This window comes from Pseudorca crassidens, chromosome 19, assembly GCF_039906515.1.
Source record: "Pseudorca crassidens isolate mPseCra1 chromosome 19, mPseCra1.hap1, whole genome shotgun sequence".
NCBI classification, from domain to species: domain Eukaryota; kingdom Metazoa; phylum Chordata; class Mammalia; order Artiodactyla; family Delphinidae; genus Pseudorca; species Pseudorca crassidens.
The window spans coordinates 4,781,243-4,806,750 of record NC_090314.1 but is presented as its reverse complement, the minus strand read 5'-3'; the positions used below and the strand labels follow the sequence as shown (position 1 = coordinate 4,806,750).

The 25,508-nt window shown below is 40.1% G+C and overlaps 2 protein-coding genes and 1 long non-coding RNA gene across 10 annotated transcripts in view; 2 read left to right on the top strand and 1 right to left on the bottom strand.

The window, feature by feature from the left end:
• Positions 1 to 25,508, bottom strand: part of LOC137212250 (multidrug and toxin extrusion protein 2-like) — a 352,581-nt gene that overhangs the window by 44,672 nt on the left and 282,401 nt on the right. The window lies entirely within an intron of this gene.
• LOC137212254 (uncharacterized) overlaps positions 1 to 25,508 on the top strand; it is a 317,962-nt gene that overhangs the window by 261,899 nt on the left and 30,555 nt on the right. The gene's annotated exons all lie outside the window — the stretch shown is intronic.
• Positions 1 to 25,508, top strand: part of AKAP10 (A-kinase anchoring protein 10) — a 54,374-nt gene that overhangs the window by 3,961 nt on the left and 24,905 nt on the right. For 4 of the 8 annotated variants that reach the window (XM_067715422.1, XM_067715419.1, XM_067715418.1 and 1 more), the window contains exons 2-6: positions 3,802 to 3,849; positions 9,174 to 9,356; positions 11,839 to 12,378; positions 20,708 to 20,806; positions 25,009 to 25,093. In XM_067715422.1, the coding sequence (XP_067571523.1) occupies positions 3,802 to 3,849; positions 9,174 to 9,356; positions 11,839 to 12,378; positions 20,708 to 20,806; positions 25,009 to 25,093 (955 nt within the window). The remainder of the gene's footprint in view (positions 1 to 3,801; positions 3,850 to 9,173; positions 9,357 to 11,838; positions 12,379 to 20,707; positions 20,807 to 25,008; positions 25,094 to 25,508) is intronic. The other 4 variants (XM_067715423.1, XM_067715421.1, XM_067715426.1 and 1 more) reach the window with 2 other exon arrangements.

Sequence of the window (25,508 nt, the reverse complement as noted above, 5' to 3'; positions counted from 1 at the left end):
TTGTGAGTGTGCAGAAACTCTTGGACGTCCGTGTGGATATGTCAAGGAGGCAGTTGGATGTACAGGTCTGTAGTTCTGGAAGGGGATCAGAATTTGAGTGCTGAATCTGGACTTAGAAGTATTTTGCATAAATGATGGTTAAAGACACAGGCCTAAATGAGCTCATCTGTGGAGTACATATGGGATATGAATTAGTTGTGTTGAAAGGCTAAGGTACCGTGACAAAGAGACACTAAGTACAATGGCTCAAACAAGGTAGGCCTTTATCTCTATCTTGTGTAACTATCCAAGTCCCTGGTCATCAGGTGGCTTTGCTTCACGATCATTCAGGCATCGTTTTCCTCCCATTGTGTTATTCCTCTTTCTCTTAGGGTATAGTCTGTGTGATCAAAGCCAGATCTTAGTCCCTTCTGTCAGCTTTCTGACTCCTGATAAGGGGAAAGAGAAGCATTGGCCAGAAATGGCACACACCTCTTCTGTTCACACTTCATTGCTGAGGACCGAGTCATATGGTCACAGTTAATTAACTCAGGGGCTTCTGGGAAATGGAGAGAAGCTAGCCAGTTGTGTGCCAGGATACAACCCTCTTACTAGGAAGGCCAGGTAGAACCCTCTACAACCCTCTACAGCGGCCAGGTAGAATCTCCTGCCATGCTGTAGACAAGGAGAGAGCTCCGGGGTTAATCCAGCTTTTAGAAGTTGAGGAACATGAGTCATTGGCAAAGGAGAATCACAAGAAAACGCCAGTGATATAGGAGTACGATATCATGGAAGCTAAGAGAAGATAATATTTCAAAAAGGAGGGGTAAACGGGGAAGGGGCTGGAAGGGGCCATTGGGGTAAGGGTGGGGGGGTTGTTTTTTTAAGATAAAAGATGCTAAGCGCGTTTGTTCTAGGAAAGATCCGGTAGAGAGGGAGAAAATGATACCAAAGAGGTTACTTGCAAGAGTGAAGTTCTTGAGAAGACCTTAGGAGTTGGGATTAAAGCCTGGCTGTATCAAGATTTGATTAGGATACACTGCAGCTGGAGATGGCAATCGGCACAACCACTTGTTTAAAAACCTTCAAACAATGCTATAACCTGTTTATGAATACATAAATATATTAAAGGGTAAAAATGATGGAAACCATAAACATTCCATTTCTGAAATTTTTTTCTCTAGGAAGAGGGGGAATGAGTTGAGGGAGGGACTTTAGTTGTAACTGCAGTGTTTTATGTCTTTTAAAAATTCTTCTGAAGCAAATATGGCATAATGTTAAGATTTGCTAAACCTGAGTGTTCCTCATATTAAGGTCTAGTCTTGCCTTTGTTTTAAATGTTTCATAATAATAAGAAATTATTATTTCTTATAGAAGAAGTAGTGCAAAATAAGATGACAGAAATAAACCACTTTAAATATAAATAGAATAAAATCTCTATGGCTAAAAAATCTAACAAAAGTTTGTATAAAGATGGACTAAAAGATGAAGGCTCAAGTTGGGTAATAAGCCAAAATGCACCTATTTACCAGAGACACACCAAAACATAAGGACGTAGAGAAATTGAAAATAAATGGATGCAAAGATATATCAGGCAAATGTTAACTAGAAGAAAGTTTGTGTGGTAGATGAAATACTTTAAAGCATAAAATACCATTAGGGCTAAGAAGGCCTGTAAATTATGATGAAGCGAAAAGGGTACTAGGAAGATAAAACTGTGAACTTGTTTGTACCTAAATCAGTTTCAAAAGGTATAAAACAAAATGTACAGAATTACCAGGAGAAGTCAACAAATTCGTCGTCATAGTTAGAGTTTTAAGAATGTTCTTTTTAGAAATAAAGAGCAGTAATCACAATAAAAAGAAATGGGTTAACCCAGACGATAAAAAGATGGTGATCTTCAGATTGGTTTCCTGTACTGTTTAAATGTTAAAAAGGTCATGGGAAAGTTAAAAGTAAAAGGATGGAGAAACATATCAGGGATATACAAACAGAAGGAAAGCTAGCATAGTCTTCGCAACAGCACACACATGAAAAAAAGATGGAAAAGTTAAGTTTTGTGAGGGAAAGGGAACAAGAGTCATTATTCACAGATAATATGATTGCATACATAGAATATTCAAGAAATTCTAGGCTTCCTTGGTGGCACAGTGGTTATGAACCCACCTGCCAGTGCAGGGGACACGGGTTCGAGCCCTGGTTCAGGAAGATCCCACATGCCGTGGAGCAACTAAGCCCATGCACCACAACTACTGAGCCTGCGCTCTAGAGCCCGTGAGCCACAACTCCTGAGCCCACGTGCCACAACTACTGAAGCCTGCGCTCCTAGAGCCCGTTCTCTGCAACAAGAGAAGCCGCTGTAATGAGAAACCCAGGCGCCACAACGAAGAGTAGCCCCCACTTGCCGCAACTAGAGAAAGCCTGTGCACGGCAACAAAGACCCAACGCAGCCAAAAATTAATTAATTAATTATTTTATAAAAAAGAAAAAACATAAGAAAAGTAAAGTGGGCTGTGTCAGATCCCGTAAGTTTCTCACTTGGCTTGAGCTACCATGCCCTTTCCTTCCTGCATGTGATCTTGCTAGTGTGTCTGCATTAGAATTTCCAGTGTTTTGTGTAATAGAGGAGAAATGGTATAATTTTTTTTAAATTTATTTTATTTATTTTTGGCTGCGTTGGGTCTTCCTTGCTGCATGCGTGCTTTCTCTAGTTGCGGAGAGTGGGGGCTACTCTTCGTTGTGGTGTGTGGACTTCTCATCGTGTTGGCTTCTCTTGTTGCGGAGCACGGGCTCTAGGCATGCGGGCATCCGTAGTTGTGGCTCGCGGGCTCTAGAGCACAGGCTCAGTAGTTGTGGCGCACGGGCTTCGTTGCTCTGTGGCCTGTGGGAACTTCCCAGACCAGGGCTTGAACCCTTGTCCCCTGCATTGACAAGCAGATTCTTAACCACTGCGCCACCAGGGAAGCCCGAAATGGTATAATTTTTTAAGAGACAGTTGTTAAGGCTTGAGTAGTAGAAGTTTTAGAATGTTTGTAAGTTTAGAATATTTGTATTTGATGCTGTGGCAGGGATACACAGGAAGTCAGAGATGTTACACAACCAGAGAACTCTGTCTTTTTCTTCAGGTTGCATCTAGTAGTGAGTGGCACATGGTAATAATGTTAACTAGCGTCTTAAGTTTACTGTGTCCTAGCTCCTCTTGTAAGCCCTTTACAAGTACTTATGTTTTCATTCACAACCCTATTAGGTAGTCTCCACTGTGGCTGATGGAGAACCACACTGGGCAAGTACATGTTCGGTTTTGGTATGCTGGCTGGGAGGTGCTTTTGAGATGTCCATTTACACACGTTATCTTAACCACGCAGTAATTCTACAGTCCGAGTTTTTAACCAGAGGTAAAAGAGTGATTTTTTTAGGGTCTAGCAGACCAGGGTTGAAATCCTGCCTGTTGAAATGACTCTTTACTAACTCATAACAGTGACCTAGTTTTGTAAATGAAGGAAGTTGAGACCCAGAGAATTAAAGTAACTTGTCCAGCATCACATGGCTATTGAATGGCAGAGCCCAGATTTGAACCCAGGTGTTCTGACCTTGTCTCTCCTTAAGCTCTGAGCGTACTTGACCAAATGCTGTTCAAAGACCACTTCCTGAGAGAAGCTTCCCCTGACAACTGCCCTGCCCCGCTCCAGGGCAGCTCGCCCGATGTTGCGGAACTTTGAACACCACTCACCTGTGTCAGAATAGAGCTGGTGTGATTTTTACAAGGTCTGGAAGGGGGTTTCTGGCTGTAGAAGTTGGTCATGGTGATCTCTTCTCTTCCAGTGAAAGGCAAAGAACAAGAGAAGACCTCAGATGTCAAGTCAGGTAAAGGTGAGTCAGCATGTTGCAGGGATGAACTCTTTCATCCTGTTACATTCTCCCTTATTTTGCCATTAATCGTCTCTGCCTTCTTTTATAATTACTTATGACTGTGACACATTTCCCTGTTAACTTATATACTCTTCAACACCCACCATATAATAGACTTTTACTAAGCATTTATTGGTTGTCCTAGTGATTTCAGTGAACCAGTGTCGTCCTTACTAATCACACATTTGATTATTCCCCAAAAGCAATTAGTTGACTGTATTTAAAAAAAAAAAAGCAAAAAATACTCTTTACTGAGTAGTCTGACCACTGACTTATGAAGCCTGGTTTTCTGTGGTTTATCTGGAAGTATGGATGCTTACAGTTTTCACTTCCTTATTACTTTGGATGAATGGCCTTAACCTAAAGTTTATTTGGAGTCCTTTATTGGAGTCAATATATTGTCCTTATTTATAGGCAAGAGCATGTTTCTTTAAGATTGTAATCTCTGCGTAGTTTTGACTGATTTCATTATGTCAGTGTACAAAAATTGAAAAGGGAAAATTATAGTGAAAATTACTTTCATGACCATTACGTACAAATTTCATAGATGTAATTTATTTATGTGAATTCTAAAGATTGCTACTTATTTAGATTTTTCTTTTAAATGTTGTATGTTGTGTGGCTAGCATTGAGTAGTAACTCCATATGCTCCAGAGGGACACTAATCAATAACTTAGAGGTTTGTAAGATTAGGGAAGAAGCAGGGTAGCTTACAGCCTTATTTTCCGCTTATTTCTGATAATTTAAACCCAGTTGGTTCATATTGCCTTTTTTAAGGAGAATTTGATTGATATTGGTAAAGACTTCAAGCCCTCAGCAAGCAGAGGCTTGTGAAGTCTAACCTTGATTGCAGTAGCAGGAGGGACTTTGATGTCCGAGGCACACCAGCCTCCGACAGTGTGACCTGGGGGAACTTTCCTCATTTGTACAACAAGGGGATTGGCCTACCTAACTCCTCAATCTGTCCCAGGCTAAAACACTCCATGCTTGTACTTTATTTATGACAGTACATTGTCTGTGCTCACATTCACTGCCTTAATTTTATTATTATTTTTATTTATTTATTATTTTTTTTGCGGTACGCGGGCCTCTCACTGCTGTGGCCTCTCCCGTTGCGGAGCACAGGCTCCGGACGCGCAGACTCAGTGGCCGTGGCTCACGGGCCCAGCCACTCCGCGCCATGTGGGATCTTCCCGGACCGGGGCACGAACCCGCGTCCCCTGCATCGGAAGGCGGACTCTCGACCACTGCGCCACCAGGGAAGGCCCACTGCCTTAACTTTAGAATAACACAGACGCAGCAGGGAAACAGGCCCTCAAGAAGTTTGCAGTCTGATTAGAAGGACAGACTCAGACCCAGAACAGTAGCAAATAAACCAAAATCATAATAACTATGGTTTATTGAGCACCTGTTCTGTTCTAGGTGTTAGACAAAAATTGTGGCTGTAACAGTGAACAAAAAAGACTTGGATCCAGATCCTGCCCTCGGTGAACTTACAAATTGGTGGTAGGAAGAGGAGCATGAATCAGATGATGCACAGATGGCTGGGCTCAGTCAGCAGTGGTGGAGATAAAGAGACCTGGACAGAGCCGTGTGGGAGGTGGAATAGGTAGAGCTTTGTTCTCGATTAGGTATGAGGGCGAGGAAGCTAAGCCTGGCACCCAGCTTTCTGGCAGGCCTAACACTGTGGCTGGTGGAGAACCACACTGGGCCAGTACCTGTTCCTTTTTGCTATGGTGGCTGGGAGGTGCCCTTGAGACGTCCATTTACACACGTTATCTTAAGCACAATAATTCTACAGTCCAAGTAACCAGATAAAAGAGTGATTTTCTATAGTCTAGCAGACCGAGGTTGAAATCTTGCCTGTTGAAATGCCTCTTTACTACCTTATTGACTTAGGGCAAAGCACTTAACTTTGTTCTGTTTGTGTATTCGTCTCCAAAATGAAGAAAATACTGGTCTTGTAGCATTATTGTGAGAGATAAATGAAATAATGTACCCCCAAAAAAGTACATCAAGAAACCAGTACAGGGCTTCCCCTGGTGGCGCAGTGGTTAAGAACCCACCTGCCAATGCAGAGGACATGGGTTCGAGCCCTGGTCCGGGAAGATCCCACGTGCCGCGGAGCATCTAAGCCCGTGCGCCACAACTACTGAGCCTGCACTCTAGAGCCCGCGAGCTACAACTGCCGAGCCCATGTGCTGCAACTACTGAAGCCCGCACGCCTAGAGCCTGTGCTCCGCAACAAGGGAAGCCACCACAATGAGAAGCCTGCCTACTGCAACAAGAGTAGCCCCCTCTCTCCGCAACTAGAGGAAGCCCACGTGCAGCAACGAAGACCCAACGCAGCCAAAAATAAATAAATTTATTAAAAAAAGAAAGAAAGAAAGAAAAGAAACCAGTACAGTGCCTTGTACATAGTAGGTTTTATATTGGTAGCTATTACCATCTAGTTTTAACAGAGTAGGCCCTTGATATGTTGGATTAGTTGTTAGTTATTAGTATTACAGGGAGTTCAAAGGAATTTGAGATCAGCAGATGGTTTCTGGAGCATAGGGAAGCCTTTATAGAAATGAGACTTAATGTGTATGAAATTTGAATGATAAGAAGGATTTGAATGAAAGAGTCAATTCTTCCTCTTTCCCTTACCAGCCCAGCTTCTTATTTCTTTGAGTATATACTGGGCAGAAGGACCTTCAGACTACTAAAAGGAAATTTTTAAGATAGATTGAGGTCAGATTGTAGAGGGTCTTAAAGGCCAGAAAAGAGTTGAGACAGAGAAAACCGGGAACCACTATGGGCTTTTGAGCAGGATGTTGATGCTTTACATATGGCATTTATAGAGGTTAGTCTGAAAGAGTCATGTAGGATGGAGACCCTAGAAGTGCTTTGCTGTGATACAAGAAGGCCTGTACTAAGGGTGTGGTGTTGAAAATAAACAGGTCAGTATCTTGAAGGAAAAGTCAACAGATCTTGACAAGCAAATAGGTATAGTGAGAAGAGTGGGTCCAAGCTCTTGAGCTTTAGGGACTGGTGGATTGACAGAGAGAGGGAAATGAGAGGAGAATTAGTCTGGAAGATGTTTTAAGTTTGACGTTTGGAAAAATTGGTCTTCAGGTGGTAAAGATGACAAATGAGAGGTTGGTTAGAAGCAAATAATTAGAGCCACAGGCAGGAAGCTGAGCTCAGAGGTCAGCCTGAGATCAGGTCAGGGTCCCCTCTGCCTCCAGCTCTGCAGGGGTGAGCCCTTGGAGCCGGCGCTGGGAGGGCCCGAATCAAGCGCATGTGTGAGACTTTCCCCTTGAATCAGCCAGAGTTACAGTTAACTCTGTTTTGTCTATTTTAGATAACACTTTAGATTTTAGATATCTGTTTTAGCTAAAGTTTTATCTATTTTACAGACATATCAAGGTCCCACTTAAGTTTATTTGGGTGGGGGGAGCTTACAGCTAAAAAAAAGCTTGGAAAAGATTGCTCTAGTAATAACTGAAGGTTTGAGAATAAATGTGCCTTCCAGCAGAAGGAGTAAAAGAAGAACAGAGAACCTTGGGAAGCAGAGGAGTGGTGGATGCCGTGTCTGGCCCCGTGGGCGCTGATATGCGCATTAAAGAGAAGGAGGGGGAGGAGCTCTTGGGAGAGGAGAAGGGGGAAGAGTAAGGGACCACGAGGCCTGGGGGTGGGATGCTAAGAGGGTGAGTGTGAGAGAGGTGGCTCTAACAGAGAATTAAGAAAGAAGAAGGCTTGCACAGATGAGTTAGTATTATTTCACATCATCATACACATCTAATTAGGAAACAATCAGAAAGTCTCACTGTTCTTGATGCAGGGTATTTGTAGCTTGTCTGTACAAAAAAACTAGATATTATTGTTTATAAACCTACCAAAATGATTCTGCTCCCTTCAATTTATCATCAAAATAAAAACAAAAAACAACTTTCTTCTAAAATTGAAAAAATCATTTGAAGACAACTCCATTGCATAATTCTCCCAGCTCTTATTGAATGACTGATAAATACATATGCCTAAGATAAACATTCTCATCTGCTTTATCCTGTAAACACATCTCACAGTAATAGATTGAATTACAGTACTATGTATTCTTCATAGGAGGTATTACGTGGTATCACTCAGATTCTGTGTCCGGGAACCGTTTGCTAAGATTGAGAGCACTTATCTGTTGACCAATTTATCATAAATTGACCGCTCAATAAAATAAGTGGTGCTAGTAGACAGAAGTTTAGTCATCTGAGAGTATTTATATTGAGGGTGTGGAATGCTCAGTGACCTGTATGTTTCTAGCCTTCTTGCTATATAGCAATGCACAAAACCAAAACTTCTTAAAAACCTTTCATGAGAGTCTTTGATATTTGTGTAGAATAAATGGGATAGGTGGAATGTTAATTCAGCTGTAGCAACAAGTTCATAGGGTTACTTTGACCGTATTATAATATGGAGTTGATGATTTCCTACTAACACATTGGTGACTAACCTCTTTATTCTGAAGTCAAAAGGATGATACTAATATTTCTTCAGGCTACTAAAGAAAATATGTGAATTTTTAAGTATGCTTCATCTTTAGGCAGCTTGAACTTTGATCAGTTTTTATTAGACGGTGGAATTTTGTTACTCATTTAAAAAGTAAAATAAGTTTCCTGAAGAGTATTTTTCTAATTTTTTTCCCGTAAGCTTTTATTTTGGAATTTTAATTTTGTTCCTTCAGCAAGCAAGTATTAAGGAATTGAAAAGGGTCCATGTTTCAGAATGTTTGCTGCCTTTGGTACTTTCTGTCTTCAGTAGAGTTCTCAAAGAGAACTCAAAGAAAGATCTCTTTTTTTTTTTTTTTTTTTGCGGTACTCAGACCTCTCACTTTTGCGGCCTCTCCCGTTGCGGAGCACAGGCTCCGGACGCGCAGGCTCAGCGGCCATGGCTCACAGGCCCAGCCGCTCCACGGCATGTGGGATCTTCCCGGACCAGGGCACAAGCCCGTGTCCCCTGCATCGGCAGGCGGACTCTCAACCACTGCGCCACCAGGGAAGCCCGATCTCTCTTTTAAGTTACATTTTTGGCACAGTGTTTTGAGAATTACAAATAATAGTAGGACATTTCTTTCCAATTTTCTGCTGCTTAGTTAATTTACCATTTCCCCAAGTATTTTTGTTGAGTGTATGTACTTAAGAGAGGTGTTACAAAATCTAATTTTTCAAGTTCCCTTAAAGCCCTCTTAGGAGACAGTTTTAGACTATCAAATTGTGTTTAATTTTTAACAATTTTTTGAAAAATTATAGCTTCAATATCCGTACATTCCCCACAAAAAAGCACTAAAAATCATGCCTTGCTGGAGGCTGCAGGACCAAGTCACGTTGCAATCAATGCCATTTCTGCCAACATGGACTCCTTTTCAAGTAGTAGGACGGCAACACTTAAGAAGCAGCCCAGCCACATGGAGGCCGCTCATTTTGGTGACCTGGGTAAGTGACTTTGAGTTTTTGTTAACTTCCTAGGAGGAGGAACTGAGTATAATATGTGAAATTCCTGCCAAAGGATACCGAACTGTGTAATTGGATGGGACTTTGAAAAAAATGTTTTAACTGAAGTAACAGCTATAAGTGTAGTTAATGGATGACTCCATGTTGTGTTTCCATAAATATAAAAAGCAGGCCCAGTAGAAAAATGGGCCATTTCCAGAAAAAGAAATACATTTGGCCACTAAATATATGAAAAGGTTGCCTCACTGGAGTAATACTAGTGAAATGCAAATTAAAATAATGAGTTAATGTTCCCCCTAACACACTGGCAAATATTTAAAGTTTGATAATTGGGATGTTAATGTAGATGCAGAGAAATAGCCACTTCTGTATAGAGGAAGTATAAATTGGTAAAGATTTTTTGGAAGGCAGTTTGCAAGTATTTATCGAAAGGTAAAGTATAAGATGTAGCCCTCAGATATGCTCCCATATGTGCACAAAAATATATGTACAAGTATGTATGAGGCTATTCATTGCAGTAATGTTTACGATAGCAAAAAATTAGGAACAACATACAAATATCCATTAATAGAGAAGTAATCCAACTGTGATATGCCCATGCTCTGGAATACTGTGTAGCTATATGAAAGCCTTCAGAAGACATTGAGAAATGTCTAAGATATGTTAAAGTGAAAAAAGGTGGTCACATAGTGGTATGTATAGTAGGATCTCTGTTATGTTAAAATAATTCCTCCCTCTCCCCGCAAAAAAAGAAAAGACATGCAGGAGATCCTTGTTTTCTGAATATTTGTTGCCCAAATTTCTGTACTTATAAAAATTGTATGTCAGTTTATCATAAATTGAAAAAATCTATGAATGGATCGCCTTTACTAAAATTAGTCCCTCTTCTGATACCTCTCTCTGCTTAACATTTGTGTGTATTCAGAGCTGAGGTGTCAGAGTCTTTGTGGGTCACCCTCAGCAGTGCACTGCAAATGACATTTGTGTTGGTCACAAAGTAAAATTGTAAGTCACTGGATTACTCGTATGTCTGGTGGGAATGTAACATGGTAGAGCTGCTCTGGAAAACAGTTTGGCGGCTTCTTACAAAGCTAATCATGCAGTTACCATACGACCCAGCCATTGCAGTTTTAGGCATTTATTCCAGAGAAATGGAAACTTATGTCCACAAAAAACCTGTACACCAGTGTTCATAGCAGCTTAAAAGCCAAAAACTGGATGTCCTTCAACAGGTGAATGGTAAACAAACCGGTACATTCATACCACAGAACACTACTCAGCAGTAAAAAAAAGAACAAGCTCTTGATACGCATAACAGCTTGGGCGAATCTCAAGGGGATTATGCTGAGAGAGAAATGTTTCTCCGTTCTGGGGATGGCGGAGAGGTAGAATGGGAGACAGAAGAGCGCTTGCGGTTGCCTGGGGTGGAGGAGGCAGCTGTGAGAGGCCGCATGAGGCACCTTTGTGTCACGGGGCTGTTCCGTGTCTTGGTGGTGTTTACACGAATCTACACATGGGACAAAATTGCATAGGACTAAATACACAAGTGAGTGCTGGTAAAATGGGGGAAATCTGAGTACGGTTGATGGATTGTGTCAGCGTCAGTATCTTGGTGTGATATTGAACTGCAGTTTGAAAGGTGCTACCATAGGGGAAACTGGGTAGAGGGTGCACAGGTTCTCTCTGTGTTACTTCTTCTACCTGCACATGAATCTGCCAGTATCTCAAAATTAGAAGTTTGATTTAAAAAAGTGCTTAAAGTCTTACAGTGGATCGGGATTTCCTGAAGTGCATGAAAAGAGATGTTGGCAGAGATGGACTCGTTAACATTGACAGTAGGATAGTTAGCAAGGATGATGATACACGAAGTGCTTCAGAAGAAACATCAAAGGATTAAGAAGAGCCCTTTTGAAAAACTGATGAAGCCCTCAGTGAATTTTATGAAAATGAGCCTCTTTATATCATGCTGTGAAAGTTAAAATTTTTTTATTTTTTTCTTTATTCTGATAATTAGCTTGTGGTTATAATCATAACCTAAATTTAGTTAACTATAAAATAAACTTCTATTAAGTTTTATTAAGTTTGGTTTTACTTTTCAAGATAAAATCGCAGAGCTAGCTCTTTATTTTGTTATAAATAATGCTAAGAGTTCATAACATCTTTCTAGCTATATCCACACGTCCACAATTTTTCCTCAGGATAAGTTCCTAGAAATGGAGTTACTGGATTGAAAATCCAAAGAGGTCTTGCCATTTTACATTCTCATCATCCGTTTTGCTATGCCCTGGTTAGTGCTTGTTATTTTTTTAAAAAAACATTTTTCAGTTTGACAGGCAAAAATGTTATCTTCTATTAATTTGCTTTTCTGAGATTTTTAATGAGGTTGAGTTGTTTAAATATTTTTATTGTACGTTTTGGCGGTTGTTGTCTGTTACTGAACTGCTAACTCTTCTGCTTCTTTTAGGCAGATCTTGTCTGGACTACCAGACTCAAGAGACCAAATCAAGTCTTTCAAAGACCCTTGAACAAGTCTTGCATGACACTGTTGTCCTCCCTTATTTCATTCAATTCATGGAACTTCGGAGAATGGAGCATTTGGTTAAGTTTTGGTTAGAGGCTGAAAGTTTTCACTCTACAACTTGGTCCCGAATAAGAGCACACAGTCTGAACACGGTGAAGCAGAGCTCACTGGCTGAACCTGTCTCTCCTTCTAAAAAGCACGAAACTACAGCAGCTTTTGTAACCGACTCTCTTGACAAGAGAGTGGAGGATTCTAGCTCAGCCCAGTTGGAAGGAATTGACCTGAATAATAGAACTAGCAACACTCAGAATCACTTGCTGCTTTCCCAGGAATGTTACAGTGCCCATTCTCTCCACCTGGAAATGGCCAGAACAGGAGCTCATGGAGGTTCCGTGGAAACCCAGGAATCCTCCAGACTTATAGTAGCCAGTAGAAATAGTCCCTCTTCTCCACTAAAGGAATTATCAGGAAAATTAATGAAAAGTAAGTGTGTGATTTTTGTCTCTCTTTATCCTGTTTTGTTGTGTATTTTTAAAAAAATTTTTGAATCTGTTTACAAAGTGAAACTTGAGATGGGGAATAAAAGGATTGGAATAGTTTTCTCCCACACTCACTTGCAGATTTGGGAGTATTTGGGTAGTGCCCTGGAGTAGGGTCAGTGTATGAAAAAGGAACAGAAGGGCTGTCTACAGTGATTGGATCCTCTAAGAAAGACGTTGGCAGAATTAACAAATGAAGAAGGGTCAGGGGTCATGCTGCCTTTTCCCTTCCACAGATTTTGAAATCAGATCCTTACCCAGATAGGCTGATTTCAGCCCTGCCACAGTCTTAGTTTTGTTACTATTTTACTGTAGTTTGCAGATAAAATTATTTTTTAATTGCCAGCAGGTGACATTAATTGAGTTCTGTGCTAGGGGGGTACTTGGATTTCATGGAATAATCACAGCATCCCTGTGAGGTAGGCAGTTACCCCGTTTTACATGTGAGAAAGCAATGGGTTAGGCAGGTGGAGGAGACTTCCGGGGTTACACAGCAGGTGGGAGCTGGGATTAAAGCCCTGGCATCTCAACAACAGCACCTCTTTCTCTTTTCTGTTCGTTTGGAAATTACAGGCTCTTCACTTTTCAATTATCACCTCCTGGAATTCTGATTAGACAGCTTCCAATCCATGCTTGTCCTCTTCTCTTTTATCTTTTCTCAGGGGTCTAGATGATTTCTTTTCTGGATTTTCCTTGTGTGTTTTTTTCTTTTCTCTTTTCTACGAAGACTTTATGAGGGCAGTTTTAAGGTCCACAGCGTAATTGAGGGGAAGGTACAGAAATTTCCTGTATGCCCTTCTGCCCCCGCACTTGCGTCGCCTCCCCCGCTGTGAATATCCCCCACCAGAGTGGAGCACTTGTTGGCATCAGTGAACCTGCCTGGGCACGTCGTAATTACCCAAAGTCCGTAGTTTACTTTAGGGTTCACTCCTGGTATTGTATGTTCTCTGGGTTTGGGCAAATGTATAACGACATGTAACTGTCATTACGGTGTCATACAGAACATTTTCACTGCCCTAAAAATCCTCTGTGCTCTACCTGTTCATCTCTGTATACCTGCTGATTTGACCCTGGCAACCACTGATCTTTTTCCTGTCTCCACAGTTTTGGCGTTTTCCAGAATGTCATGTAGTTAGAATCATACATAGTATAGCCTTTTCAGATTGGTGGTGACTTCTTCAGATCTTTTAGTTCATTGATTCTCTCTTAAAATGGGTCTAACCTGCTGTTGAGTCAGTCTTTAACATGTTATTTTAATCTAAAAGTTAGTGAATTTTTCATTTCTAGAAGTTTTGTTTTTCAGGTTTGCCTGGTCGTTTTTTAGTTTCTTAGTCCTTTAGCCCTCCATCCCACTTTTGAGCCTATTTTTTATTTATTTAAATTTATTAAACATATATTCATTATCTGAGAAGCCCAATATCCCAGTTTTTGTGTATTTGAATCAGCATTTATTTGTTTCTTCAGATTCACACTCTTGGTAGCCTGTGATTTTAACGGGTTTTGGCTGTGAATATATGTCTTTGGATTTTTATCTTTGGTAATTCTTTGAGGACTCTGATTAAATTGCGTTATTGCAGAGTGTATTTACATTTGCTTTTTTAAAAAAATTTATTTAATTCATTTATTTTTGGCTGCATTGGGTCTTCGTTGCTGCACGCAGGCTTTCTCTAGTTGCGGTGAGCGGGGGCTCCTCTTGCTTGAGGTGCACGGGCTTCTCATTTGCGGTGGCTTCTCTTGTTGCAGAGCATGGGCTCTAAGCATGTGGGCGTCAGTAGTTGTGGCACGTGGGTTCAGTAGTTGTGGCTTACAGGCTCTAGAGCACAGGCTCAGTAGTTGTGGCATGCGGTCTTAGTTGCTCCGCGGCATGTGGGATCTTACTGGACCAGGGCTCGAACCCGTGTCCCTGCACTGGCAGGTGGATTCTTAACCACTGCGCCACCAGCGAAGCCCCTGCATTTGCTTTTGCCATACTTCTGGGGCCAGCTTCATTACTATCCCATTATCGCTTAAAACTGAATTTTTGTCTTGGGTTTTCCAGGCCCTAAACTCTTAAGGCCTTCTGCCTGGTTTTGGTCTAATCTACCCTGTTTGGGCCCTGGGCAGCTGCCCTTGAAAGTGCAAGCCTCAAGTGTCTTGGAGTTGGTGGTTTTTCTCAGGTGAATGCCCTCTCTCGTACTTTTGCCCATCTTGATTTGTACTGACTCCTACAGGTCCACAATTCCTTGTCTGCAGTCCAGAAATCCAGAAAGCTTTGCCTATCACAAGTTGTTTTTTAAATGAACAAAACTTGACCTGAAGGGACGTGAGCTTATTGCAGAGTCATGAATGCGATCGTCTCACATGCTGCTGGGGTATTAAAATGGTATATATAGGGACTTCCCTGGGAGTCCAGTGGTTACAACTTCGGAAGCAGTATTGTAACAAATTCAATAAAGACTTAAAAAATTTTTTTAATGGTATATATAAACACAGTGCGTTACCTCTGTAAAAACCTCAAATTCCGAATGCTAAAATATTAGTGGTCCCAAAGCTTTCATATAAGGAGCCTGCTTGTACTTGTTTCTGTTTCTCACTATTTCCCACAACCTCTGATGTAGTTTTCAAAAGCATTTTGGGAGAATTCAGTATTAGGAAGTGTTTCTTTGAACATCTAGTGAGGCCTGTTTCTGGAAATGAAAGTCCAAAGTCTGTTTCTTTGATTGTAATACACTTTATTGTTTTTGGAAACTGTCTTTGTTTTGGTGTTAATTTATTTCAATAGCAGTGGAGTAATTAAAAGAGTACTAGTTTTTCATTTTTTGTTATTTAAAAATTTTGCATGCAGTGAATTTGACACCTTTTGATGTGTACGTGAGGTTTAACACATGCATAGATTCCTGTAACTGTCATCTGTTAACTTTAATAATATAATAGCCAGTCATTTTACCAGCAGAAGCAAGTTTACTTGGAAATAGCCAGAAGAATTGCAGTTTGAGATATGCGAATTGTGGTGGACCATAGGCAAATCCAGAGAAGGGGAGCTTGCTTTTTTTATATGGAAAAGCTGGGGCGCCGGTAGTAACCGGAGACCATCAGAGGAAGCTGGGGGGTCCAAAGTGTGGAGCCTTCTCATTGGTTGGGCTGCTACAGTGTCTGATTGGCTAGGCTGCCCTGGGGCAGAGAAAAGTTTTCTTCTTCCTGCTGGATGATAGAATAGACAACACCTTCGTGTTGAGACATAGGTGCTGGTCTCTTCCTGTTTGGGGTAATGAGGATGCCTCGCGGGGTGTGAGAGCTCACCCTATAGGCCTGTCCCCACTCCAACTTTAGCTGAGGTTTCTTTAACTCCACACATCACAATCAAGATGAAGAACCGTTCTGTCGCCTTTGTAGTTAAACCCTCTATCTCAGCAATTAACAACCACTGATCTATTTGTCTCTCTTTTTTTGCCTTTTCTGGAGTGCCATATAAGTGAATTTATATAGTATGTAGCCTTTGAGACTGGCTTCTTTCACTTAGCATAATGGCTTTGAAGTTTACCCATGTTGTTTCTGTCATTGCTTTCTATGGCTAAGTTCCGCTGTATGGATGTTCTATCCATCCACCTGTTGAACCACGTTTGGATTGTTTCCAGCTTTTGATTATGAATAAAGCTGCTTTAAACATTTGTGTACAGGTTTTTGTGTGGACAAAAGTTTTTATTTCTCTGGAGAAATACCTAGTAGTGGATTTATGTGTTAAATGTGTGTCTAATTATATGAGAAACTGCCAGACTGTTTTGTAGAGTGGCTGCACCATTTTGCATTCCCAGCAGCAATATATGAGAGTTCTAGTTGCTTTATTTCCTTGGCAGCGCTTGGTGTAATCAGCTTTTTGTTTATTTGCGGGGTTTTTTAGCCATTCTGATAGATGTGTGGTGGTATCTCATTGTGGTTTTACTTTGCATTTCCCTAATGTCTGAGGATGTTGAATGTTTTTTCATGTGCATATTTGCCATCTGTATCTTCGGTAACTTGTTCCAGTCTTTCCCAATATTTTATTGTTGAATTTTGAGGTTCTTTATATGTTCTGGTTATAAGACCTTTATTGGCTATGTGACTTGCAAATGTTTTCTCCCAGTTTATAGCTTGACTTTTCATTCTCTTAAGAGTATCTTTCAAAGACCAAAAGGACTTTTTTGATTAAGTCCAATTTATCAACTTTTTTCCTTTATGGATTGTGCTTTTGGAGTCATGCATAAGAGCTCTTTGCCTAATCAAAGGTCATGAAGATTTTCTCCTGTGAGATATAAGCTGTGGTGGTTAGGTCAAGTTTTTTTTTTTTTTTTTTTTTGCGGCACACAGGCTTCTCACTGTTGTGGCCTCTCCCGTTGCGGAGTACAGGCTCCGGACGCGCAGGCTTAGCGGCCATGGCTCACGGGCCCAGCCACTCCGCGGCATGTGGGATCTTCCCAGGCCGAGGCACGAACCTGTGTCCTCTGCATCGGCAGGCGGACTCTCAACCACTGTGCCACCAGGGAAGCCCTTAGGTCAAGTTTTTTTTTTTTTTTTCTTTTCACATATGGATCATTCCATACTTTATTAGTTAAAGACTACTCTTATGCCATTGAATTGCCTTTGTACCGTGGCCATATTTGTGTAGGTCTATTTCTGGACTCTCTGTTCTGTTCCATTGGTGTATATGTCTGTTCCTTTACCTGTACCACACTGTCTTGATTACTATAGCTTTGTAGTGAGTCTTAAGATTGGATAGTTTGAGTCCTCCAAGTTTGTTCTTTTTCAAAATTGTTTTTTCTATTCTAAGTCCCCCCCCCCCGCCCCCGATATAAATTTTAGAATAATCTTGTCAATATCTACAAGAAACCGTGCTGGGATTTTTATTGGAGTTGTGTTCAGCCTATAGGTCACTTTGGGGAGAATTTATGTCTTAACGTTATTGAGCCTTAAAATCCACAGATATGATGTGTGTCTTCATTTACTTGGGTCTTTGATTTCTTTCCTCCACATTGTATAGTTTTCAGCATACAGATCCTTAATGTGTTTTGTTATTTGGTGCTATTGTGAATAGTATGATTAAAAATTTTTTGTTTCTAGTGTTTTTCATTGCTAGTACATAGAAATATCAATATGATTGACTTTTATATGTTGACCTTCTATTCTGTGGCCTTATTACTCACTTGTTATTTCTAGGAGCTTTTGTGTAGATTGCTTGAGTTTCTTGTCTTGTTCCTGGTCTTAGAAAGTATTCAGTCTTTCACCATAAAGTGTGAGGTTAGCTGTGGGTTTTTGTAAATACCCTTTATCAGGTTGATGAAGTTCCCTTCTCTTAATAGTTTACTGAGAGTTGTTGCTGTTTGAATCATGAATGGTGTTGAATTTTGTCAAATGTTTTTTCTGCGTCATTTGATATGACCATGTGGTTTTCCTTCTCTGGTCTGTTAACATGATGGATTACATTGATTTTTTTTTTTTAATATTGAATAAGCTTGCATTCCCAGGGTAAGCCTCATTTGGTTGTGGTGTATTAGTCTTTTTATATGTTGCTGGACTTGATTTTCTAATATTTTGTTGAGCATTTTTGCATCTGTTTAGATGGATATTGGTCTGTAGTCTTCTTATACTGCTTTTGTCTAGTTTTGGCATCAGTGTAATTCTGGCCCCATAAAATGCGGTGTCATTTCGTGGAAAACAGCTGACAGTATTTGTTGCCCAGTGGTAAAATTTAAGTTTACAAGTGAAACTTAGAATTTGGAAAACTTCTATTCACCACCGTGTGCTCTAACAGCTTTATAGAGTGTTCTGATAAGATCATTGTGATATTAATGATGTGATTTTTTTTATACCGTATGATGCAATGCATCAACATTTGTAAGATCTTCATAAGTCAGCAAACCAGTATTTTCTACAATATTTGAAAATATATGATGCTATAAAATCAATCATGAGTAAAAGACTCTTTAAACATGGGAGATAGACCAATAGATATTAATGTAACAGAATACAACAAGTTCATTGTATGGTTTCAGATTCCACCTTCTAATTAACCTTTAAGAAACTACCACTTTTCAAGTTTTGGTATAGTATCAAAGAAGAATATATCCACATTTATCTCAGAAAGCTATTAAAATACTCCTTTTCCCAATTACACATCTCTGAGGCCAGCTATTCTTGATATAAATAAAAGAAAACCATTTCTCTATTCATAACACTTCTGACACCAAATATGTGGGTTTCCCACATTAAGCAATTCTCTAATTCTCTGTGGACAGTAACTGGGTACCCTATAGTTTAATTCATTCTGACACTACCCGGAGTTATTGCAGACCCCCCCAGGTTAAGGGCTCAGTCCAGAAGACTGTCCCCCCACTTCAGATGCCAGTCACAGGTCCCAAGTTGTCACCTGTACTTCTGGCCAACCAGCTATAAATCAGGGGTTCCCACTACCCCTTCCTCTTTCAATAATTTGCGACAACAGCTCAGAGAACTCAGGGAAACACTTTATGTTTATTTGTCTATTATAAAGGATATCGTAAAGGATAGAAATGAACCGCCACGTGAAGGGGTACATAAGCCAAGGTCCAGAAGGGTCCCAAGTGCAGGAGCTTCTGTCTGTGGGGTTGGGGTGCATCACCCTTCCGGGACATGGATACATTTGCCAACCCAGAAGCTCTCTGAACCACTTCATTTAGGGGTTTTATGGTTCTGTCACGTGGGCCCAGTTGAGTAAATCATAGGCTATTGGTGATTAGCTTGATGGTCCCTAACCCCTCCACCTTCCCCAGAGGTTGGGGAGTGGGGCTGAAGTTCCGTGGTTGCTTCTTTGGCAACCAGCCCCACTCTGCAAGAGTCACCTCATTACCATAAACTTTTCCCCTGGTTGAAATCAGAGGCTTATTATAAATAACAAAAGATGCTGCTCTGGCCCCTGCCACTCAGGAAATTGCAAGGGTTTTAGGAGCTCTGTGCCAGGAACCAGGACAAAGACTATACATACATATACACACATGTACACACACATACATACTATATATATACACATACATACTATATACACACATACACTATATATACACACACATACTATATATACACACATATACTATACATATACACACATACACACATACATACTATATATACACACATACATACTATATATACACATACTATATATATGCACATACATACTATATATACACACATACTGTATATATATATACACACACGTACATACTATATATATACACACATACTGTATATATATGCACACACATACATACTATATATACACACATACATACTATGTATATACACACATATACTATATGTACACACACATACTATATATATACACACACATACATACTATATATATACACACACATACTATATATATATATACACATACATACTATATATATACACACACACTATATATATATATATACACACACACACACACACACACACACATACATACATTTCTTCTCATATCATGAGAGCACAGTATATTTCAACCAAAACAAAAAAGCAGAACAGATTGAATGCCAAAGCAGATTTGAGAATCTAACAGTTTGTTATCAAGACGAATAGAGATGCAAAAATGTAAATTGATGCCCTCTTCTCATTAATTTTTTTCAGTTTGGGAAACAGTTATTTTCTGTAAAAAATAGTATTTATGTTAACTTCTAACAGATTTAATATTGTTAATTTAAACAATAATTTTTTCTCATTTTAATTTTTAATACCTTACTATCTATAGATAAAACTCACATAAACAAAAGCTCTTTAGGGTCCTCAGTAATTTTTAAGATTTCAAAGTCCCAAGACTAGGAAGTTTGAGATTCACTGTTTTAACGTTCCAGGGTTGTTGAAGGTCAAATGAATGTATTCATGAATATGAAATTTGGTAGAATATGTAAAATGTAAATTTAAAAATGATTTTTGAGCTCCCGCTATGTAAGTCCTTCAGGTTAGGACTTTGGAGAGGAGAGATGGAAAGAGGATGGGTACAGCGATTGCTGTTACTCATCAGCTTGTGAGCTGAGGCGAGGAGGGCCACGGGGTCACATGTATCTCCTCTGCTCCAAGAACCAAGCAGTGCAGAAGCAACGTTACCATGGAGGCTGTTTTGTCCTAAGTATATTTACAGAGATATTTATTTGTAATAAAAGATATGTTTGTGTGTGTGTGCCTGGGCACACGGCAAACAAACCTTGCTGTTCATGAATATGGTCCGTTACTGGTCCAAGTTGCTTTTTGATTTTTGAAGTTGTCCCCTTCTTACCTTGCAGGTATAGAACAAGATGCAGTAAATACTTTTACCAAATATATATCTCCAGATGCTGCTAAACCAATACCAATTACAGAAGCAATGAGAAATGACATCGTAGGTAAGCGGTGCTTGAAGCTATGGCATCAAAAAAAAAAAATTTGGTTATTATTAAGAGAATTTTTCATGAACATGTAATTCAACATATACCTTCCTTGTCTGTTTTCAGGGTACTTTATTATATCTGATTGTAGCTCACTTCAAAAGTTTCCCTCTTACTTGTTGGACCCAAATTATGAGATTTTTGACTTGAATAATAGTAGCACATGTTTACTGAGTACTTGCTGTGTTCCAGACAATATTCTAAGCATTTCCCATTGACAAACTCATTCAATCTTCTAAAGAACTGTGCAGCATAAATACAGTTGTTATTTTATAAGTGAGGAAGCACAGAGAAGGTAAGTAATTTGCCCAAGGTGACAGCTCGGACATGGCAGTTAGGACTTGAAACCAGACCCCTACATGGTAACTAGTATGCTATTCGGCAGTGTTTTTCAAACTCTGGATTAGGACCAGTCTCCTCATAGGTCCTCACCCCCTGCCAAAAAAGACCAGACTGGAAAAATCAAAGTGCTTCACAGTAGTAAGGGCAAATACACACCACTTCAGAACATTGTTTCCATCATATGTACATATATATACTGAGTCACATAAATATATTTTTCTGTAGGTCATAATAAAAATGTTTGAAAACTTTGACTGTGTTGTATCAGAAAGACTTCAGGTACACCTGTAATCACAGATACAAGTGGTTGATTTATTCATTGAACAGATATTTATTATACTCTCATCAAGTCCTAGCACTAAGTTTTGAGTTTTTAATACAAAAATTAAGTGTTTTTGATTTCTGAATGAAAGCCTATTATTCTGCTCCTAGCAGAGTCGACCCAGCCTGGGGCTCTTTCGGTCTCTCCTCGTCATTGGGGACAGCAGAGCCCCTCCCGGTCTCAGCTGAGCCTCTTGAACTGGCCGCGTACTTCCAGGGCACACCTGCTGTCTGCCTCAGGCTGCCGGGTGCTGCCCCCATTGTTTCCTTTTTCTTCTCCCTGGCAGAGCCTGTGACACATGGGTCTTGTGGCTGTTGGTGGCTGTCCCCGTCTGCTTGTATTTTGGAGTTTTCACCCAGTTTTGTTGCAGGTGTTGTCATGGGATTTTGGGTTTTCTATGTAGTTCCTCTATTTCTATCTGAAAATTTGTTGCTGCCATCTTTTAGACTTTCCTAGACCAACTGTGCCTAATAATAACTGTTAGGTGTACGAACAGATTAGCATTTGGCTATTTGAGGAATTGGTTGGCTAGTAATTCCACTGGGTGTTTGTACCAATTGATAACTAAACTGTTTGGGGTAGGTGAGAAAAGGAGAGAGTTTTGAGTCAGACATTTTAAAATGAAGTGTCACTGCAGTTCTAATTTTCCTTTCCTTAAACTTTATCAAATTAACGATGTAATCCCATGAGGGGAAAAATCTGAAGGATCAAGTTGATAACATTTAATGATCAAGAAGTTTCCATTCCAGTGTGTATTACTATGCGTTTTAAAATGTTAATTACCTCTGTGTCTTTAGACCACTCACTTTTCCTCTTTGGGCCTCATTCTTTTGAATCCTGCCCTAATTATTTGTCTCCTCTTCAAGCTGGAATATTTTAATATAGCTGTACTTCAAGTAAGTTATAGTTTGAAGAAGCCTCCACTTAAGCTTTTATTGTGTATCCCACCTGCCTGGTTTTGTTGTAGATGTTATCTCTGGGTTTTGGGTGTTGCTATTTAATTTGTTTGTTTTTATGTGGGGAATTAGATTGACCTCAAAACTGTGCTTCCACTGCTTGTTCCATCTTCCACAAATCCTTGAAGTGGTGGAATTTTTAAAATATTGTGGAGGTACAGTTGACAGAAGGTGCTGATGGTTTGGAAGTGAGTGGTGTGAGAGGAAAAAAGGAATCAAGCATGACTTCATTTTTCTTTTTAACAATATATTTTTTAGAAGTTTTATAGTTTTATTTTTATTGATTGATTGGTTGATTGCTGCGTTGGGTCTTCGTTGCTGCGCGCCAGCTCTCTAGTTGCGTCTAGCAGGGGCTACTCTTGGTTGTGGTGCGTGGACTTCTCACTGTGGTGGCTTCTCTTGTTGTAGAGCATGGGCTCTAGAGCGCAGGCTCAGTAGTTGTGGCACACGGGCTTAGTTGCTTCGTGGCATTTGGGATCTTCCCGGACCAGGGCTCTAACCTGTGTCCCCGGCATTGGCAGGCGGATTCTCAACCACTGCCGCACCAGGGAAGCCCCGACTTCATTTTTTTAAAACCTGCATACCTGGGGGAGTATTTGTAAGGTGAAGAAGATGCAGGAGTAATGGCTGAAGGGGAACATTAGGAGTTTGGGTTTCAGACATCCAAATGCTGAGCACCAAGTAGGCAGTTGGATGTTAACGTTAGGAGCTCGTGAGAGAGGTCCGGGTTGGAGATGTATGTTTGGAAGTGATCAGCCTATGGTTGGGTTTGGAGCCATGAAACTGAGTAACATCCCTTGGAGGAGTGTGGTGAGTGAGGACGCGAGGTCTGAGGACTAGGTGCTGTGGCAGGTCTAACATCTGGAAGAAACAGCCAGTAGTGGAGGCCTTCCTGCATCAGCTGTGTATCAAGAGAGCAGTTTTTTCTGGAAGCCAAGTGAAAAACTCATTCTGGGAGGAAGGGAGTGATCAAAGATGGCAATTCGCGCTGATAGGTTAAGGTGAATACCAGGAGTGGGATGGACTTGGCAGTGGTGGGCATCTTAATTACAGTGGACCATTAGGGACAAAACTTAACTGGAGGCGTCTTAAAAGCAAATAGGAGGAGCGGAGACAGCAAGTATGGCAACTGTTAGAGGCATTTTACTCAAAGGTGAGCTGGCAGGGGGTGTTAGTCAAGGGACAGTGGTTTGGGGTTTTGTTTTTAAGGTGACGTGTCACAGCATGTAAGGTGTATGACAGTATACAAACACATATATATGTATAACATACAAACAGTTCATAGCTGGTGACAATGAGGCAGTAGGAGGAAGTTGATACAGTAGGGAGAGGGGGCAGTTGCTGTAGAAGAGGTGCCTTGAGGAGGTAAGAGAGGATGGGACCCGGTACTCCTAGAGTTTTCCAGATAGGAGCGAGGACAGTTCATCTGTAGTAGCAGGAGAGATTGCAGGGTCAGTGATGCGGGCAAGTTGGTAGAGGTGGTGGGAGTGGATGGAATTTGTTTTCTGATTGCTTGTTTTCCAAGTCATCAGCAAAGAGGGTAGAGAAAGAGGTGCTAAGACGTCTACAGAGAGAGGAGGTGTGCTGTAATGGACCAGGTAACTGTAGCACGATCCTTGGGTTTCATGAAGGTCCCACTAAGGTCCTGAACTTGAAGTGAAACCAGCCATCATGGTGGGGTTTTTCCAGCCATGTTTAAGAGCTAGCTAGTAAACAGCTTATTGATTTGTTGCAGTTTATTTAGACAGTTCCTAATTTTAGCCCATTTTATGTTTTAAAATTTCTACCAAATAACATTTTGATAAACAGATAATTCTTTCACAAATCTGTAGTTCCTTAGGTTACAACCCTAGAGATAGAATTGCTGATTGCAAGGGTATGTTCATTTCTAAAGCTTATGCTAGAAACTGCCAGATTGCCCCCCATAAAAAGATATACCCGTTTATATGCCCACTAACACACGTGTCAGTTTTCCCATGCCCTTGCCCAAGCATATGTATCGTTAAACAATTAAGCTTATGGATTGTTAAAACAATTTTGTGCCAAGCTACTAGACAGAAGGTGGTGTGCCTCCTCCTTCTAATCTATAATTGTATTTACTTGGTTACTAGTGAGCACGCATATCTTTTTATATTGGCCATTTTGTATTTGTTCTTTAGTGAATTTTTCTTCGTGTCCATTTTTCTTTCTAGACTTTCTTGTTAGTTTGTAAGAGCTCTTGATACATGAATGAAAATAATCTGTCATTCATAAACTGTCATATATGCTGCAAATTTTTTCCCCCAGTTTACCCTTTTATTTTGTTTTGGGGGTGTTTTAAGGTATAGAAGTTAATTTTATATTGTTGACTCTTGATTTGTGCTTTTGCATTTATGCTTAGAAAGACCTTCCCTACCTCAAAATCAGCTGTACACCTGTATTTTCTCTTAATTCCATTTAAAACCTGCTCATCTTTATGCCTTTACAGGTACTTCCTACTTTGATTTACAAATGTGTATAGTTTGGATTTAGAGAAAAATTATTTACCATTTCTTTTACAGCAAAGATTTGTGGAGAAGATGGGCAGGTGGATCCCAACTGTTTTGTCTCAGCACAGTCCATAGTCTTCAGTGCAATGGAGCACGAGTATGTCGATTTCATATTTCCACGTTGTGCATTCTGGGTAGTTCGGGTTCAGCCTCAGGAATAAGTAAAACCAAACTATCTTTGAGGATTTAAATATTTTGAATGTTTACAGGATCTTATAGACATTCCTAAGACTATCTTGGGTAATGGTTTCTTTTAAATATAAATTATGTGAGTTCTATTAAAAATAAAACAGATTTTTATTTTTAATGTTAGTATTTCCTAAGTTAAAAGAATTTATTTTTAATTCCAAAGTCCTTAGGGGTGATTGTGACTGTAGTGTGATATAGTAATTGGTTTATCTATTTAAACAATGCATGTCTTCAGGTGGATATCCTGATTTGTTAGTGCATGCTTTAAGCTTAATGGATGCCATATTACTAAATCCACATAGATTTGTTGAAACTGCCTCCAA